This window comes from Odontesthes bonariensis, chromosome 14 (assembly GCF_027942865.1).
Source record: "Odontesthes bonariensis isolate fOdoBon6 chromosome 14, fOdoBon6.hap1, whole genome shotgun sequence".
Taxonomy (NCBI): Eukaryota; Metazoa; Chordata; class Actinopteri; order Atheriniformes; family Atherinopsidae; genus Odontesthes; species Odontesthes bonariensis.
This window is the reverse complement of record NC_134519.1, coordinates 19,889,598-19,909,957: the sequence shown is the minus strand read 5'-3', so window position 1 is coordinate 19,909,957 and position 20,360 is coordinate 19,889,598. Positions and strand designations below refer to the sequence as shown.

The following is a 20,360-nucleotide window of genomic DNA, read 5'->3' as shown; positions in this document are numbered from 1 at the left end:
GAAACATCAAAACATTTCCGGATGATAGTGTTCGGAACATGGTAGAGAGGAAGATATTCCGCTTTAAATAAAATGCGGAAAACATTACCATATTGGGTACTTACCTTCAAAATAAAAGTAAGGCAGAGTCCAAGATCCATGCAGACGATTTCAAATATGATTTTTTTCATTGCCAACACATTCAAGCGTTCAAGTATAGTCTAATTTAAGATAATTAGTTCAAAATTGTAGATTTTGCGTCGGGTGTTAAGGGTGTAAGACCGACGGAGGCTTTTATTCTGACATCGGCGAGGAGGCTTTTCCCTCAGACCCACACAGCGTTTGTTCGTCAGAGAAGACGCTCTTCTGAGGTCACAGAGTCCCGGGGGCGGACCAGCTTCGCCGCTATAAAACCATCCCGGTCCGGTGGTAGAAACCAGCGAACTGAACCAGATACGAGACAAAGCAGTCACACACTGAGCTAACAGACATGGTGAAGATCACTTTCCAGCCAGTCTCGGTGCAGAAGCCCGAAAAAGACAACGATGCGGACAAGATCACCATACCACAGGCTCACGTGAGTTTGCACATTTTGTCTGTCTTTGTTTCATGCTGTGGCATTTGTTCTATCTGTACAGCATGAGTTGGCTTTAGTCCTCTGCATAGTCTGCAGCAGTGGATTAACATTAGAGATGCCTGATTGGTGCCATCATTAAATGATGTAATTTTAGGCGGTCAATCTGTCAATGTCTTTAAGAAATACTTTTATTATATAAACTATAATAACACGTGTACTGTTGCTTTAACCTATATAACACTACATGTCTTAGCAGTTGGTACTATGCCATAGCAGTAGCTATAAGTGCATTTTGCAAGAGGACTATTACAGGGGAATAAGCGCATCATTGCATGCCATCCCACCCTGAGGATGTTGACATTACGTCATATCATTTGGTCACCGAGAGGACACACACTGCAGATAGCAGTCCTTTCTGTGGCTGTGCCCTCAGCAGAATGTGGCACATTTTCTGTCGGCGGTTCATAAAATATGCCATTATCACACAATAAAAAGTGTCCCACTTCTTACTGGCGTAAAGCCTCGGCTATTTTACGTTGTGCTGCTGAGAAAACAAGAAGGTGTACGGTGCTGCACCGTTTATGTCAGAAGGTATGATATCACGAAGATCCTGTAGGTGGCGCCCAAGAGTCGTGGAGCGCGAGTGAAAACTCAAGCTTGCTTTGCGTTGAATGCACTGTAGGTATTGTGAGAATACATCATCCTGGCCGCAGCAGAAAGTCGGTGTTTGCGATAAGCAAAAAATAATTCTGTCAATTTTATTATAATTCAGAGAGGAGAATGTGTATTATTGTTTCAACTCTACACTTTGAAAGCAATCCCTAAATAGATAGATAGATGGGCTGATTATGTTTAAGTGGGAGTGAAGTCAGTCTGATCATGTTATTCCTTATTTGGGTTCTGGTTTTGACTGTTAAGTAATCAGGAGTTTGGCTTTTCTTGGTTTCCTTTCTGGACTACATTCCAGGAGGGGAGCATAATTAGAAACCTGGCATTCACACTAGACACAGTGTAAACCTATTGCTGACGTATCCATCACTTATGCAAACACCAATTAGTATCTGTTTGTTACGTCAATCCAAGGATGTCAGAGGCTGTGCAGTTTTCGATTGGCAAAGATGGGAGGTGCAGCGTCAGTGCTGATACGTATGGATTTATTAATACGTCCACCTCTGTTGAGGGACTCCTGCTCTACGCAGCCGTTCCCATTTTCACTCCCACACAGGGAGCCAAGATGTAATATCTGCAAATAAGGAGAATGGAAGTAGGCCTCTAAGAATAGACCCAGACGGCCACGTGCCAGCATCTTCGTCAGAGCCTGGCACAATCTGTCCTCCTTGCTTCCGCTCTCCATGGCAACTGTAGTATGGAAAGGCAGCAGATTGACTGAGAGACTGTGGGTGGGCATCTTGCATGTCTCATTCCAGTCCAACCTACGTCTACCAGATCTCCTCCTCTGACTAACGACTTGGCAACCTATTCTTGTCACAATTAGCTCTTTTACAGTTCATGCTTTGTACATGACTGCATGACTTTGTGACAGGCAGTAACATCCAACGATGCTCCATCATACAAATGGATGTCATTCAATAAAAAGAAAAAAACTGAAAGCCTATTATCCAGCTTCAAGATTAGATTGAATTTACATTACAGTATACAACAACACAGAGGGGTGGTGTTTCAGTAAAACTATACAGCACTTACAAACGACATGAAACTAAAATCCAAAAACATTTGTTTTTATCTGTGTGTGACACATGATTTGAATCACTTTCCACATATCGGTATTGTTGGAAAACTTGTCTTTTTGCATGAAATCGAATGAAAGTTGTTTTGTAATGGCAGTGCCATCAGAGAGAGCATTGGCACAGGGTTGTGGGAGTTTATCAAAGTGGTCCTGAGCTTCCCTCTAACCTGTTTGCTTTTCTCTTCTTTACAGGAGCAGCTGGTTCCTCCTGTCAGGCCCAGGAAGACTTCTCTGATCGGCCCGTACTGCATCATATTGGCCCTGTCTGCAATCATGTCAGGACTGGTGCTGGCCTCTATCTACATTTATCGCTACTATGTACCCTTGGTTAGTTGAGTTTACATTTGTTATATTACATCCTGAGCCCTGCAGTTAATGGAGTGACACAACCAGAAGTAAATGTAACGTGCTAACTCAGCTGTGTTGCCTCCCATCAGCAGATCCCAGAGGACAGCTTGTTCCACTGCAGGGTCCTCTTTGAGGACTCAGTATACGCTCCCCAGAGGGGACGGCAAGAACTGGAGGAGAATGTCGGCATTTACCTTGATGACAACTACGAGCAGATCAGCGTACCTGTGCCTCATTTTGGAGGCAGTGACCCTGCTGACATCATCCACGATTTCCAGAGGGTAGGTTCTGACAATATCTTCCTCTAATTACATTTCCTTGTTCAAGTCTTTCCTTATAGCTTAACGTTATGTCTTTATTGATTCATTCCAGGGCCTCACAGCTTATCACGACATTGCCTTGGACAAATGTTACATCTCTGAGCTGAACACAACCATGGTGATGCCTCCACGGAGCCTGTGGGAGCTGCTTATTAATGTCAAGGTGAGGAACTTTGTTTGCTGCTGTTGCCACTGGTGAAGCTGTTATACAAGCTTTTCGCTTGTCAGAGAAAGGGAAGGACAGCGTGTTCCCTTCTCTCTGTCATCTGTGTTCCTGAGATTCATTTTGTGTCTCTTTGTCGCAGAGAGGGACGTACCTTCCTCAGACTTACATCGTCCAGGAGGAGATGATGGTGACAGGGAGGGTGAGGAACATGAGGCAGCTGGGCCCCTTCATCCACAGGCTCTGCTTCGGCAAAGAAACCTACCGCCTCAGACGCCGCAACCAGCGCCAACGTGAGTGAAACCTTCAAATCTTCTCAGGCACTGAGGGCTGCCAAATAATGAGTTATGTGTGCTGGGTTACTTCCGCTAGTTTATCACCCTCTATCACACCAACTCCAGTGAGATGTTGAGTCATGGGATGTGTGTGGTGTCACTGTGATCTCTCTGTATCCGTGGAGTGAATCACAGGGAACCCAGAGTTCAGATTTGGTGTGTGGGAGCAAGGTGAGAGTGGCCCTTTAAAATGCAATTGCAATTAGAGCCAAATAGGGGCTTCCTTGTGAACATTTCAGACAATATAAACGACTCCTGTAACAGCCTTGCAGTCTGATGATCATGAATGTGTGTGTGGGCACAGTCTGGGAACTTCCTGCTATGTGAGTCACTCATAGTGCAGTGGGTACGTCCACACACTGTGGAGGAGGTAGTGATTTCGTATGAGTGATAACTCTGCTGCTGCTGCCTTTGATTGGCTTTAAAGCTTTAGAAATGATGCAACAAACTTCCCCCTGAGTACATATATGGATGTGACGGTGGGGATCACCACTGCTGATTCAAAGCAGCGCTGTAGGCATGGCAGCGATGCAGTAATAGGAAGAGTTTCAGTTCTGAGGCAGGTTTTCTCAATGCTTCTTCTCTTATCTTCCAGGTATCGAGAGGCGTGAGACAAAGAAGTGTCACAGCATCCGTCACTTTGAGAACACTTTTGTGGTTGAGACCGTCATCTGTGACCGGTTCGAAATCTGAGGCGGAAATCACAGCCATCCAACCTGAAGCCAATTCCAAACCATACCTCTTGAATTCCTTAGGCGTTAAACTGCACTTTAAGAGCAAACTAGTAGTATCAGTTTCAGTCTTAAAGTTTTTGTCTCAACTTGAACTGCTCTTTTGTTTTTGTTTTTTCATGTACAATGTTAATGTCTTTTTTTATCCAAATTGTCTGTATATGTGAACAGTGCTATCGATGTGTTTGGATTTATCTGTAGCTTGTCTTGTTGAGCAGAAGATAGTAATGCAAGTCATTCTGTGACATCTACATCAGATTTCAGACTTGTTTTTGTATTTTTGAGTAACTGAGTGCACTGTGCACTCGAGTCAGTAAGTGTTCCTTGTCTTTTTGTTCAAATGTCAGAAAATGGCAAAACATACCTCATGTAGTTAATATGTCAATTTGCTGGTTTATATCTTAAATTAATTGCGTATATAACATTTGAATGTTTCTAAGCAATATATACTGTAAATTGATTTTCTTCATAGTATCACATTGTTACATTCATAGATTTTTATCGAAAAAAATCGACTTGTTTTGTGAAAGATCATTTCTTTATGATTTTCCTCTTACTTCCTTTGGTATCACACTTTCCTACTCCTTGGATATAAATGGCTTTAGACTGTAATTAGTAGCAGTGCTTTAGAGGGACAGAGGGAACCAAAGTCTGCAGTCAGTGATGCTATGTGTAGTGGTAAGGATTATAATATTTATAAAGAGCGCTTTATAGTTTAGGTCACTCACTGTAGATGATATCAAAGGTTAACACTCACTTTGTTTTGCTCTTCCTCCTCTTCACTCTGAGTTGCCTGTTTGTCTTTAAATTCGAAACATGTCTGTATGATGCACACGTCCTCATATTTCATTGTCTTTGATACTCTGTTTTACTGTACAGTCAATTTCTCTTGTAATATCTTGCTGCTTTAAAAATAAATTCTCAAACTTTTTTCGCCTTTTGGACTTTTTCAGATCATTTGAGTTAACACTAGCGATAACACATTCACACAAAAAAAAAAGCACATTTTTTGAGGCTTTTTTGCCTTTTTTTTTTTTTTTTACTGGAACAAACATCTAGCTTTAAATCATTTTGGCTCTCTGAATATTTTGGGGCTACTCGTGTCGATATGTGTGGATGACCTTTGTGCACAACACCAAAGTGCAGCTTCCAAAAAAGTTCAGTAAGATCATTCATAGGTCTTTTAATTTTCTGTAAAAACTGCTCCAGTATCACTTGAATCTGAACTATGAGTGTTGATAGACATCAACCATACAAATGCATCCTCCTGCAGTGCAAAAAAAGAATATATACAATGTAAAAAAACATCAAAAAATTGTCTGTACATTAACACAATTAGCTGTATCTCGCTGTGATGGCTTTCCCTTGATAAAAATGTCCCTTTTATCCTACTTTATTTTACTGACCAGCTGCAAAACAGATCAGATTGATTAGGCATTAGGACACTCTGTCGCATCATCTAAAAAAAAAAAACTCAATGGAATCAAAAACACAGTAAACGAAATTGAAATAACGAAAAATAAAAGCAGAAATGTGCACATATGACATAACAAATGACACCGAAACTCAATAAAGATGACATTCTTACAAAGTGAAAGAATCGAGGCTCAAGTAATATAAGTAAACTGATAGTTTCATGTCTTGTTTCTGTATTTTTACATACAAATGAATACGGCGCAAACAAGTAAGGAACATTCAAATCCCGTAATGAAATTTTGGTTTATAAAGTCCCTGCAGTGTTCTCACAACAGGACGGTTAAACATGAGTATTGTAGGGCAGTCAACTCAACATAACACAGCCTTCCGTTTAGATTTCACTGCCAGTATAAGCACACCCGGTTTCCGCAAAAGTTTAAATACCATACATATTTACTTCCACATGTGAAGCAAAATTAGCATCTAAAATGTGTTAAATTAACTCCTCAACATTATTTGGGTTTGAATTGCAAATAGAATAATGCATACATTTTTTTTTGCAACTCTTATCTATTCTATAATTGATAGAAAATGTACATAAATTAAACTCAGCTTTGCATTAAATCTAAAAAGAGAAATAATTCAGAAAAACCCACATTCATGGGTTCAGGATATTCCTAAAACATTATTCAAAGTCACCTTTTGTAGTTTTACACAGTAATTGCTGTTATGGAAAAGTAAAATAAGTTAAACAAATTACAGAAAAACCAAACTAGCAAAATAGAAAAAAAGGAAACTGGTTGCAAAAAAGTTTAAATGATCATTTCTAAAGATCCATTGTTGTTATGCTGCTAACTTAAATAATTATAGATGAATAATTGTCCATTGATATAATGCCTTTAACAGTCAGAAATGTTGGCCGTAAGTCACATTAATATATTTTGTCAAAAACATTTCCACCGTTAATTCAACACTTATTTGAAATTGAGTTCTATGTGAATATCCACTGTTTTCATAAGATGTGACATATCAAAATATAATGGACAAAATCATTGGTCTGTTATGACACAAAACTATTAAAAAATAGCAGAATAATCATCTACTGATTCATTTGTTGTCGTCTCATGTCGAGCTCGTCTCAAGTGAAAGCTGAAGAACAATCGAAACTCCTTCCATCTGTTTTACTTCAGTTCTTTTTTCATGAGCCACCTGTGCCAGATCGAACTACTTTAAGTTAAATCAAACTGCGCGTCAGCTTTCACTCACAGTAGCGTCAGCGGAGTCAGCGCTCTTTGATAATCTCATGTTGAGGTTCTCTGGTGGCATTTTCTTCTTTTTGCAGCCTACACTTTGAGGTTACCAGTGTGCGTGCAGGCTTCCCACTGTATTCATCAGTGGTAAATCATGATTGCACTCTGACCTGTTTCATTGCTACCCTTTACTCTCAATGCAAGGCACAGCTAGATGTCAGCCACAGAATCTCTGTCAGTTTCCTTGCTTTGCTTAAAAAAAGAGGCTGGTATTCACTACCAGGAACTGTTAATACTAAGTGTTCAGACCTCTGAGGTGCTGAAGGTGGCTCTTCTCTGGCTCATCATTGACATCCTGGGGCTCCTCGCCTCGTGGGCAGTGAAGTAGTAGCAAAGAGCATCCAAACAGCAGGTGATGTTGGACAAACACATGGAGACCTGTAAGAACAAGCTGATCGAGGTCTTGTTGCTGCAGGCCTGAATCACTCCTTGGTGCACCTGGAGGCATTTGGACAGGTTACACATTTTCTTTACTAAGAACCTTTAATGTAATCATGTCACATGTTGTTATGGTATTCAAACTTTATGTTCACCTTGTCTTCTAAAATAATCTCAGATCTCTTACATTCACATAAAAATACTTTCCAGACATTAAAGGTTGATGCCAGAGTCTATATTTGTGCACCCACAGCATTTAGGGAGAGACTGATATTAGTATATTAATTTTTATTTGTTGGTTTGAAATATCAATTTTTATCGGACACTTAAAAAAGATTTCGGGACATCATCAGTGATACATCCTGGAGCGACTTACAGGCTACGGCTACACGAAAACGAAACGAGGGTTTTTTTGAAAACGGGTACGAAAATTATTGCGGCCATACAGCAACGCTGCTGTAAAGACAGGTCCAGACGAAAACGATGAAAAACGATGCAGTACACACGAAACACCTCTCGGTGCGCTGTAAGCCACCCCCACCGGTTATACCAGAACAATAGAAGAAGCAATGCGCATGCGTGTACGCACCTACTTCTACCAGCGCGAAGCTCACATTGTTCCTTCAACAACGCCGCTGTAGTTAGCAGTGTCTGCAGCAGTGCTGCTATCAATGTTGTGGGGTCCATGATGATCGCTGTCTGTCCTTGTTGTGTTGTCTTCTTCTTCCGGATTTTGAATGGAAGCCGCTTTTTGTTCTGGTCACTGACGTATACGTCACTGGCGTTGGCCATCTGGCTGTGACGCAGATGTAAACAAATCCGTTTTCGCTGTAACAATGGAAACGAAACGACACCGTTTCCAAATCTTCCCACTCTGGAACCCGTTCTCAAAAACTATCGTTTTGGGGTAGTGGGAACGCCGGCTTCGTGTGGCCGCGACAGCCAAACGATAAGCAAAAGTATCGTTTACAGTGAAAAACGTTTTCGTGTAGCCATAGCCTTACAGTCTGTTTGTATTTAGGCTAGCCCTAGCCTAAATAGCCTTCGTGTAGCCCTACACGAAAACGTTTTTCACTGTAAACGATACTTGTTCTTATCTTTTGGCTGTCGCGGCCACACGGAGCCGGCGTTCCCACTACCCCAAAAAGTTTTTGAGAACGGGTTCCAGAGTGGGAAGATCTGAGAACGGCATCGTTTCGTTTCCATTGTTACAGCGAAAACGGATTTGTTTACATCTGCGTCACAGCCAGATGGCCAACGCCAGTGATGTATACACATACGTCAGTGACCAGAACAAAAAGCGGCTTCCATTCAAAATCCGGAAGAAGAAGACGACAACACAACAAGGACAGACAGCGATCATCATGGACCCCACAACATTGATAGCAGCACTGCTGCAGACACTGCTAACTACAGCGGCGTTGTTGAAGGAACAACGTGAGCTTCGCCCTGGTAGAAGTAGGGGCGTACACGCATGCGCATTGCTTCTTCTATTGTTCTGGTGTAACCGGTGGGGGTGGCTTACAGCGCACCGAGAGGTGTTTCGTGTGTACTGCATCGTTTTCATCGTTCCCATCTGGACCTGAGTCTTTACAGCAGCTTTCCCGTGTGGTGGCAATAATTTTCGTACCCGTTTAAAAAAAAAAAAAACTTGTTTCGTTTTCGTGTAGCCGTAGCCTTAATCGTATGATTATTTTGTGGCTAATGGTTCAGTGCTTTGTTTGAAGTTTTTTTTTTTTTTTTTTACAAAGTAAGGACCTTTGACTTTTTTGTTGAATGCTGTTCTTATGGATTGCAATGAATACGAAAGTATTTTTTCCTTTATGAAGAATAAATTCTTTAGTACAAATGATGATTTTCAAGGCTGGACTGATACACTCTTGATACGTCCCCATTTTGCAGTGAAACCCTTTTAGTAGAGAGGGGATATTACTCCAGAACTACTACTACTTGGACCTAAACATGAGCTTGTTCTGTTGCCTGAATTTGCTGTGTAAATAAACCAGTTTAACTGTCTTCACTAAAAACTTCCGTTCACTTGAATTAAGCCTAAAGTGTGTCTCACCAGGAACTGCAGGAAGATGGCCAAGTGGCTTGGGGTGAAAGGTATCAGGAAGGCACTCAGGCTGCTGTAGATGATCTTCACGCAGGACCTGGGGATGTTCTGGCCAGGCTGCTGAAGTGTCCAGATGGTATGAGCCGAGCAGCAAACTATCACCAGTGCAGGCCCCAGAAACCCAAACACCTGCAAGCAGATGATCACCCCTGCTCTCCAGCCCGTCTGTGAAAACCCATGGAAGCAGTGAAAATCTGACTGCCTGCCCTCCCCGAAGCTGTAGATGACTGGAAATATTGCAGCGAGCACCAGCACCCACACACCCACGCAGGTCATCAAAGTCGCTGTGGGTGAACGCACCTGCCTGGCTCTGAAAGGGTGACAGATACCCACCCATCTATCCACAGCGATGCACATAATCATATAGATGCTGCCATATATCCCAACAAAATACAAGCTTTCCAAGACTGAGCAGAGTGATTGGAGGTGGGCAGACCACATGTGATTAGTGGCGTGCATTTTGAAGGGAAGAAGGAAGAGAAGGAGGAGGTCCATGAGAGCCAAATTCGTCATGTAGATTGTTGACTCGGTCCATTTCGGCAGACACACAGAAAACACCAGTAGTGCTGCAACATTGAGAATCACCCCAACGAGGAATATGGGAATGTAGATGATCAACTCCACATATTTCATGGTGTTGTCCACATCTTCAAAAGAGCAGTTGGTTGTCATGGTGTCACTCAAGAAAATCAGGTTGACTTGATTTCATCAGCTCTGTCAGGATTTCAAAGCAAAGATTTAGTTATATGCCTTTCCTGTCGTGACTCTTCTTTCCTACACGATAACATGCGCATTTTCAACCACTGTACTAACAACTGAAACCTCTCAGTTGTGCGGGTACAAAAGCATCGAAGTTGTTTTTTTCTTTCTTTTTCTGTTTCTGTTGTAAAGGCCACAGACACCATGAGAACTCCTATATCATTACTTAAAATCCCACAATTATTTTTCTCCAATATAAGTTTTCAAGTAGCACTGATAGTATTCATAATACGTATAAACTGAAGTAACTTGTTTTGACCTTTAATGTTGCTGGAAATTACCCAGCATTAACAGAAAATTGTTTATCTATTAAAATGAATAAAGCAAAATGGAAAACAAACACAAAAAACATTGTCCTGTGTTTGCATTGTACTGCTTTTGTACCTGTTAGCAAAGGTCAGCGTGTGACACCGATTGACGCCTAAAGCCATTGCTTATCTGAGGGATTAGAAACTGTTTTACAGAAATAAAATCCTGTGACTCAGAGGCAGCAAACTACAACAACTGTGTCACACTGACAATGGCCCAAACAGCTGGGTATTTGGTGATGTATTTTCTGTCGTCTTTACAGTTAAATCTTAAATCTTAGCATTTCTATCACTTACTCTTGCTTATAATACAAATATTTCAACATTAACATGGAGGTAACATTTAACTGCAATTTCTGAGAAGTATAACCTCGGCTGTTTGACTCTTTTAAGGTTTTGTGTACAGTAGAAATTGTTAAAATCTAGTTGTGATCTTACCTCTTACCGGTCTCGGTGGAATTTTCTGTTTCTGTCTGTCAGACGGCGTCTGTGCCAGACAAGCTTCTGCTTTTCTACCTTTGTTGTTTCATCACCACTTCCTGACTCGTGCCACACAGCTAGTATGTGCTCAGTTAAACACAATTGTTATACAGTACTTGTCCAGTTGGTATTTCGTCTTATAGACTCTGAGACACACGCATGAATGATTACTGCAAAATGTTTTGCATTTGTACGTCCAACCATCTGTAGAAATTAAAGGAACACGACATGCATATGTTGTTTTTGATGTGTTCTTTTAGGTAATGAGAGATTTTCTCTAAAATGACTTGGGGATTGTTTTAAAATGTAATGATTTGTTTCTTTCTTACGTTATTACAAAATAAGTGTTATTGGATTTCTTCCTGTTTGTAGGACAAAACAAACTGTTGCCGGCCTCTGAGAGAATGTGATAAGATGTTTTGAATATAAAGTTATTTGGAAGGGGAACATGAATGTCAAAGGAATCCATTCAAAACCACAAATGCTGACCTCGTATAAAAATTGTATACACAGAAATGAATCTTAAACAAACCCACTAAGGTTATATATTTCAGGCCCGATCAAAGTTGTTATCTGGCCACCACATCCAACAGTTAACTGAAAGGCAAAGTAGCACAAACATAAAAAAAAAAAAAAACCCAAAAAACCATTAACGGGGTGTTTGAAATCAGACTGAGGAAATGTTTGTGCTGGCAAAGTCATATGTCTCTCATGACTGTTTTTGATTGTGGTTTTTGTTTGCCGAGACTGAAATTTCCATTACTAGAGGGGTGAACATTTAGCTCATTGATGTTGAGGCATTCACAAAGAACAGGCCTTGCACATGTGACTTTACACATTTGTATGTATCAGCTTTGTTTTTTTCTGTCAGTTACCTGATCTGTAGTGACTGTTAATAAAAGCAAAAGAAGTCCAAAACTGTGAATTTTGTACCAGTTTTGGTGTGCGCTGGTGTAAGTCTGAGTCTTCCCCTGTCATCAAGAATGACTGATGCCTGTGTTCAAAGTGAATGCAAAGGGCTGCGGAAGCTGATTTAGGCTGTGATTGTGTTTGAGGGTTTCCTGGTTTAAGATGGTGAGATGACTGAACTGAATTTCTTTGTGTGAGAATGTTTTGTTGCTTCCTTTAATTAGCTGAGAGATTCAAGTTTGAACGTAGCAAAATCTCTCAGAAGGGAAATGTTGTGAATAAAGTGGATGAAATCAGTTTTAATGACACATTCGTGTCACTTCCCCTTTTGAGACTTCAGGAAAGATTTATGTGAATTCAACTGAATCTGCTTGGCACACTGCCACCTGCTGTTATAAATAAAGTGATGCCAGTGATTTGAGCATCTTGTCTTAGTCGAATTTGACTTCATTTTCTACTCTCTTATTTGTGGTAGGTATCTTGATAGTTCTGATTTTTGCAGGAATTTAAATCAGTTTTTTTTAAAGAACAACATCTGATCAATTTATTTATTCAACAAAAATTTGGAAAGTAACATCACCATGGCAACAACCAGCTGTTTAGCAGAAGACTGAAGCACACAGAAAAAAATAAAAAATAAAAATAAAACTGAAATAATTTCATTTTTTCAAAAATACAAAAAGACAACGTACCAAAAAACACCAAGTTCACTGTGAACACACATTCATCCAAGCTACACCCTCATATTTGGTCTGCAGGTACAAACAACCTACCTACTGTTTCTTATTCACCGAGAGACTTTTCAGAAATACTCTCTTCTTATTTTGACTCTGCAAATGTTTGTAAATGGTGTAATACAAACTTCTAAACTTGTTTAAGTGTGACACCAGCGGAATGTTTCCGAAATTGTTTTGGCATGAGGTTAAATCGTTTCGAAATTTTTATAAAAAGCTTGTGTGGAGGCACACCGGCCAGATACGTCTTTCATCATGAACAGAGGACAAAAAGAACACTACACACTTTTTGTTCAAATTACAGCAAGAACACCTAAGATAGATACGTAGAAAGATATGTAAAAAAAATTAAAACTACTGGGAAACAACAGGAAAGTAAAAAGCACAACAAAATCAATATGACATGGTACGATTGCACTGGTAGAGCCAGCCAGTTTCTAAGATTCCGCCATGTTGAGCAAAACAAAAATGCGAGTGTTTAGAGTTCTGTTGTGAGTTAAGGGACCTGCCGCAATTTTCAGCATCTAAAGCAAGCAACTCATCTCTGGAGGAAAGATGAGTCGGTGAGTTTGGAGTTGATATTGACGTGAGAGGCTAACGACTGATACACAAACACTCATGCTGTACAAACATACATGCAAACACACACACAGATGATAGAGATGTATTCACTCTAGGAGGCCATGAACTTCCTGAGTGTGATGACGATGAGGGCGAGGAGGACCGACGCTCCCAGAAAGACAGCTATCACAATGGCTGTGATGGCTCCCGGCCCCAGAACACCTGCGTGCACACACACACACACACACAGACACACACACACACACACACACACCTTTTATTAACACGAAAATCGAAAGGATTCCACAGTTAGCCCAGATTTGCATAGCATGACGCACATTGTGGCCTCACGCTTTTTACTAAACATTACACACAGTGATCTGCATACCTGTATACATTAGACACAAAAATTCAAAGCACTGGCTTTTAAACGAACCCGCTGGTTAAACACAGCCAAAAGATGTGCAGACACACAGCGGCTCTAATTGTAGACACACATATCAGCAAAAAGGGGAGGCATCATGAGAAGAGTTAGAAACACGGTTGGCCACAGATGTATTGTTATTGTACCAGGTCGGCGTGAGGGTAACATTCCCTAATCACACAGAATGGGGTCCTGCACCACCACGCACACTAAGGTACTTGAAATACTGCCCGTATTCTCACACTCTCAGAGATATCATACAGCAGCCAACCAAATGGACCAGATGTGACCAGAAGTCTGAGACAGTGTATCTCTCCATAGATCTTCTCTGGTAAACATCTGGTTATATTTTGAGGATTTTTTTGAAGATGGAAACTTTAGAATTTAAATTCCTGTGCTCACATACCCCTGCAAAGTTGCTTTTGGGTTGAGCACAGTAGGGCTGGCTACTTGGGTGTCTTGTTCTGCTGTTTGAGGGTGGGCTTTGACAAAATGGGACCTGTTTTCAAGATGAGGATGAAGCAATTGCAAAACACATTAACAATCTGATCCAGAGCGCTAATCAGTCAGAGACGAGCCAGTCTCACCTAGATCCTCGTCCAAGGTCTGGGAATTTGTGGCTTCCTCGTAGTCGTAAGTGAAGGGTTCCGTCATGACCTGCAAAGGGTCTTTGGTGGTGACATCACTTGGTGGATCTCCAGAAATGGTGTCCTGGTGGTCTCTACTTGCGAAGGCGGGGTCCGCCACTGTCTCTGCAGAACAAGGAAAAAAACTACTTTGTCACATAAGCTTCTTTTCAACGCCCCTAATCTAGAGGCAGCTATGAAATCACTTGATACCTGTACTAGCTCTGACTGCCTGCATCGTGTGTTTTCTTAAGGCAGAAACATAACCGACGAGGCGCACAGCTTTACTAATGGGCCTGCTTGTCTTTTCTTCGGAGGCTTTTGGGTTGCAGAAGGGCATGCACAGGCCCCTCTGTAACGACTCCAACAACCTCTCTCTTGTCTAACCTCTCAGGTCTGAGCATAACGATGTCTTTGTAGAGGATGGACATTTTGTCAGTTTAGGTCACAGGTAGCCCCATGTTTCTCTTTTTTCCACTAGGCTTCAACCAAACTTCAGAGCAAACAAACAGACTGGCTGTGCAGGCTGTATTTGAAATTGTCTGTGCACATCTTCGATCGTCTGTTCTTGTTCCATCCCAAATTGTCCTTGTCCGACATTCCTCTCCTCTGAACATGAGACTTTTCGCACCTCTGCTGTAGCCAGAGAAACACCGTCTCTCTGGGCCACATCTTTCTGTTTCTTAGGTCGACTTTTGGAGCCAATTGGAAATGCTAAATTGAAGAGTCAAAACAACCGTAACTGCTCTGGGATTCAGATTTCTGCTATCTCTTTAGTACAGCTTTGCTTTTGCAATCCAGGTGGACAGGGGATAAAAATTGTTGTGGAAAAAAGATAACGGTTGCACATGCCCACCAACTGAGAGTGATGTAGTTATCTTATCCCCGTTAACTTAATCAATTTTGCATCCTTTCTCTCAGCAAAGTCCTTCGCCCTCTTCTTCTCTGCTTTCTCTGTAAAGAGGAAAAATGACAGAAGTACTAAAAGCTTGTGCAAGTGATATAATATCGAGACATCAAATGAAAACGTTGACAAGTTAGATGTGGTATCTCCTAAAAGGCTGAAGTGAACGTTTGCTATGAGTATTTTGATGATGCCGTGTTTACTAAGAGCTGTGTGCAGCTTCCTGTCTTGTAGCTGGCTGATGGCCTGGAGGCCCGGGCCTGTGGCCAGCTGAGCCATCAATGAGGCCTTCAGCCGAGGGCACAAAAGGCCGCTTGTGCGGTCACACAGGGCGGCAGGCTGCAACCAGTAACAACCGGCCAGGCCCAAACTAGGCATCAGCTCGGCACTGGATGTCAAACAAACTTGTTTATTAAATAGTCTCTGTGTGTAAAAGGTTGTGCCTTTGGACATATTGATTTAATAAGAAAGCAAAAAATAATAACATGATGTTTTCTGGGGATGTTTGTTTCCACCAGGATGGGTTTAATTAGGCCGTGATTGAATCTGCAGGACACAAACCTTCAACCTTAGCACATGAGCCCAGATACCCCCCTAGATGTTTTCATGAATATAATCTCTGTTAAATAACGTTAGTTTGTCGTACATAACAACTCCGTGTTTAAAGGCAAATCATTTCAGTGTTTTGTTTTGGCTATTTCAACCGTTTCAACATTACTTTTGACTGTTTCTAGTAATTACTTATGATTGAACTAGCTCTCTATGTTCTTAGGTAGCTACGTCAGCAGTTCAATCCATTTTTGTTTGCTAATGGTAAGTTAACATTCAAATCTATTTAAACTATTGGGCTCAGATTTGAATCATCTCACTGTTTTTCCCCCTGTTTGTTTGTTTGTTTTTTGCCTTCATCTAATTAAGAATGATCTTTTTTTGTAACGGTTCATCTTTTTTCATGTTTTTTCTAGCTATAGTGGTATCTTACAGTATTAAGTATTCAAATTGTTACAGTAGTTTAACTGTAGTATATTCATCATACATCTATTTGGCTGCTTATTTACTCATTTTGGCTGGAGTCATTATTTGCTCATTGTCGCTTCCTAACAAAGCAAGCAAAAGTTTATCCATTACTTTCAACATGCTATATGCTGTCATCTCTTACTTTTTACTTTCTTTGTGTAGTTCATTTGAATTTAGAAAAACCTTTAAAATGTTTATCCTTTAGCTGACCATCCTAGCTAGCTGATTGTTGCCTCTTATTTCAACCTCTTCTTTAAATTATAACCGGACTGCACGCTTTTCTAATCTTCCTGACCCCTCAAAGCACTGCCAGCCAAATTCACACACAAACATGAGCACTGTGCTTTTAATCAACATATGTACCTATTTTTCAGTCGCAAAAATATTCCCAAACTGATGTTACATCAAAATGCTGAAAATTGTAATTTGTACCATTAACCAACTAACGATTATATCCATTTCCTCAGACATCCATGTTTTGTTTTCTACTGTCCTTCTCTAATGCTGTACAAGCTTTAGCTTGCCAGACGGGAGGATGATTTCAGATACTAAAAACATAGAAGGCCATTTGTTGGTACCTCAGTGCTTCTTGGTCAGGATTTCACACCAGCCAGACAGAGGACAAAGCATGCAGACGAGTGTGTGTGAAAAGTAACCTGGCAGAGCATCTAAACCGCGAGTGATGAAGCCCAAACATGACATCAGTTTTGCTCTGTGCGTCCTTGTTTCACCCTCTTGAGCCACCACAAGTAGAGGCTACATAAAAAATAATGACGCGTATGTTGTGGAGTTTTCTTTGAAATTACGAGAAGCAGCAAAGATTGAATAATAATATTAAAAAAAACTAAACTAATGATGAGGATTTTTTTCTCTGGTTTTTTTTTGGATGGAAAGGTCATATACTACTTCAACAGAGGATCTTTTCAGATTCTAGCTTGATAATTGTGATTTTGTGCAGTGTGACAGTTCACAGCTTTTTAAAAAAAATTTCTCTAAACAGGAAAGGGAGGACACTGAAGCCCTTGTTCTTCCCTTTTCACCCCATTGCCCTCTTGACCCGTACTCTGACCTCTGGGCCTGAGAGCTCCTCTGCAGTGGCCAGAGATTTTAAAAGTGAATCTGAGAGATGTTGCAAAGAATAACAGGGGAAAAAACTGACAGAAGAAAGTGAAAGGGATTAAAAAGCTGTCATTAAAGAGCTCTGATGTGCTTCTCTGACACCATTTAAACAACACCTTCTCTGAGATCAACCCATTGCTGGGTGAAAACTCTGCCCACTTAGAAAAAAAGAAAAAAAAAGAATTCCTTTTAATCTTTCGCAGCACCTGAAATACTAACAAGTATTACACTCAGTTATTTCAGCTCAGCTCAAGGGTAGTTTTCTTTTTTTTTTGGAGCTTCAAATAAACATCAGGCGTCATGAAAGCAACTGAGTCATCGTGCCTGTCAAAGAGTAGCTTTCACAGCTCTCAAAGCTTTAACAACTGCATCATTTACATCAGGCTGCTGACCGACACATGTACACAGGCCTATCTGTGCATGTGTGGCAAAGCGCTCAAAGATGACACAGTCACACAAAGCTTTGACTTGATACCAGCAGTAAAGATAACAACTATACAATCTGATTTAAGCATTTTTTTTACTGAGCAACAAAGAAAGAGGTTAAAACGATTGATCAAAGTGATTAATCTTCTACATACTTCCTATAAATGCTTTCGTTATTCGTCTCTATGGAACATTTCCACTTCGGTCAGCAGCCGATGCAGAAAAAGTTGCACACTTGTCACTATCAATACAACAAATTTCAAATTGTGCTCAACAGGAGGTTTACCTGTCTTTACAAAGTCTACCAAGAGGCCGAAGAGTACCAGCAAGACAACTCTGCAGATAATGCTGCGAACCATGGCGGCTGCGAAGGATGAGCGTCTCCGAAACTCCTCGAGTGGTGACTTCTGAGTAGCTGACTCTGGCAGGCGGAGCAGGACAGGAGCACGCGGGAACTGAGGAGGGGAAAAGGTAGGCAGCTGAAGGGTGAGAGAAGGGGTGGAGCAAGGTGGGCACAGTAATGTTTGGACAGTGCGCACTTTGTGAACACATCATCACACAGCCAACCCACCTCAAAACTCCTCTGCATAGGCTGCATAGTTGGGTGTGAGGGGTAAACACTTGGTGTGGACTGACTGTGTGCAGATCACTCCACAGAGCCATCTGCACACACTTCACTCTCATTGGGAATATCTGACTGCGAGCAGAGAGACGTCACTGATAAAGTAGTGAGAACTTACTTTAAAGCAGATGTATGATACTGCCTTCTTTCCATCTATTACTTAATTACTGCATCAAGGTTATGTATAATATCTTAGTGTTAGCTCAGCATTTGATACTGCGCTTCAAAATATCAGTTTAAAAGTTGTTGTTTATGTTCGTTCGCTTTCAGTAGAATTGCTGGTGCTACTGTGTCGACCCCATCCACACTTAAATGTCTGTGAACGTCTTTCACGGGCAAAGCTACTCAGCTGGCAATAAGGCGTCCCTATTCTTTATTAGGCTTCACTGGACAAATTTGAGATGCAACTAGTGACTGTGAACTTTTCCACCAACACAGAGCCAGCACCGCTGAAGCCCAAACCATGAGATAATCAAGAAGTACATCTTACAAGGGAAAAATAGAGGAATTGAATAAAACGAATGCATTAAATTTGGATTGCATGTACTCATCACAATGTTAACTTTGTTGCGATTAAAGCTCCAATCAGTGGTCCCATTTATGTTCAAATTCCTCATGTCTTTAAGACATATCTATGTGAGCCATATAACGCACAAGATGTTGCAAAATAAATCCTTTGAAGCACAATACCAAAGTTCTTCGTTGAGGTCAGCTGGATCTGCTGAAGGACCACATCTATCCACCATTCAAGCTTTTTTTTCCTTCCTCGATGACATGGGAAGTTTCCATGACGACCGTGCCAGGAGTCACTGGCCTCAAATTGTTATTAAGTGGCTCAGGGAGCACGGAATGTCCTTTTTACCCATACATTGCCCACCACAGAGTCCACACCTTAACTTCATTCAAAATCTTTGAGGTGTGCTGGAGCAGCCTCACATCTGACTCTTCAATACAAGATATTGTTGGGAAATTAATGTAAATTTGAATGTGAAGGAATGTCGTGACATTGCATTAGCTTACTGAAAATAAGGTACCATAGTGCTCATTTAGACCTGGTGGTTACAGTATGACAGGTCAACAGCCAGGCTTTTACCCTCCCACAGCAGATAACTGAACACATTCATTCATTCCTTTTTCTGTACCTCCCTCATTTAATTCAGGGTCGTGGGGGCTGGAGCCTATTCCAACTGCCTTTGGGTGAAAGGCAGTGTTACACCCTTGACAGTGCAGTAAAAAAAAAAAAAAAAAAAAGTTCATTTTTGGTCCTTTACAAAATGAAAAAAGATTAAAAAAAAAACAAACAAAAAAAAAACTCAAAATATGCAAAATGCAAAATAAAAACGGTGTCGCACACTCCGGCTCCATATGCATCAAAATGTATTGAAAAATGTTTTAGCCTTAGCACCGTCCTCGGGATCAGTACCAGCATGTATAGCGATCAAATCTGTAGTAAAATTAGTGGAGTGGAAATAGCAGTATTTGCCGACACATAATTAGAAAGTAGCATAAAATCAAGTCAAAGTATCCCGATAGTACTAAATCTGGTTCCTGACTTATACATTTACTGTTACTGCAAAACGAAGTGAAGAGAGCTGCACTTTTGTTGTTTTCTCGTTGTCAGATTAATTTAAGGCGACTCCTGCAGAAGATTCTTTTTATGCTATGTGATGCGGGATCAGCAAATACTGAGCGGTGAAAGATTTTCAAAGGCGACCACAGGATAGCGCCCCGAGCTTGGAAATGTGCAGGTGCTTTTCTTTGAAAGGAACTTGTGGGTTTTGTTTCCTCTTCAATGCTTTAAGTGAATAATCGACCTCACGCAAGCACCACCGCAGGAGAGGACGAGTCTGACTTCCCGAGAAGTTATCAGATGTGTTGTTGAGACTGCACAAAGTGAGATTCAGCCGATTAGACGATAACTGGTGTCAGGCACGGTCAGTCACATCTGAAAAGATTAGTACCAACCTGTCCATGGACAATAGAAACCAAACAAAAAAAGATGCGCTGCAGTGAAGTATTTTCTGTTTCATTATCAAAAGTAATGTTAGATC

At 41.0% G+C, this 20,360-nt stretch overlaps 3 protein-coding genes across 3 annotated transcripts; 1 reads left to right on the top strand and 2 right to left on the bottom strand.

Annotated features, from left to right (window-relative positions):
* Window positions 1–366: 366 nt before the first annotated feature.
* Window positions 367–5,130, top strand: itm2cb (integral membrane protein 2Cb). The gene is made up of 6 exons (XM_075483380.1): window positions 367–556; window positions 2,496–2,630; window positions 2,741–2,932; window positions 3,024–3,134; window positions 3,277–3,427; window positions 4,065–5,130. Exons 1-6 carry the CDS (start codon window positions 470–472, stop codon window positions 4,160–4,162), a joined length of 774 nt encoding a protein of 257 aa, XP_075339495.1. The 5' UTR covers window positions 367–469; the 3' UTR covers window positions 4,163–5,130.
* Window positions 5,131–5,205: 75 nt separating this feature from the next.
* Window positions 5,206–10,981, bottom strand: LOC142399030 (G-protein coupled receptor 55). Its single transcript, XM_075483379.1, has 3 exons — window positions 10,926–10,981; window positions 9,370–10,134; window positions 5,206–7,364 (listed from the first exon to the last, which is right to left on the bottom strand). The coding sequence occupies exons 2-3, from the start codon at window positions 10,090–10,092 to the stop codon at window positions 7,170–7,172; spliced, it is 918 nt and encodes a 305-aa protein (XP_075339494.1). The 5' UTR covers window positions 10,093–10,134; window positions 10,926–10,981; the 3' UTR covers window positions 5,206–7,169.
* A 1,435-nt stretch (window positions 10,982–12,416) lies between these two features.
* On the bottom strand, window positions 12,417–18,107 carry snorc (secondary ossification center associated regulator of chondrocyte maturation). Its single transcript, XM_075482283.1, has 3 exons — window positions 17,974–18,107; window positions 14,183–14,347; window positions 12,417–13,393 (listed from the first exon to the last, which is right to left on the bottom strand). Exons 1-3 carry the CDS (start codon window positions 18,044–18,046, stop codon window positions 13,284–13,286), a joined length of 348 nt encoding a protein of 115 aa, XP_075338398.1. The 5' UTR covers window positions 18,047–18,107; the 3' UTR covers window positions 12,417–13,283.
* Between the last annotated feature and the right edge of the window lie 2,253 nt (window positions 18,108–20,360).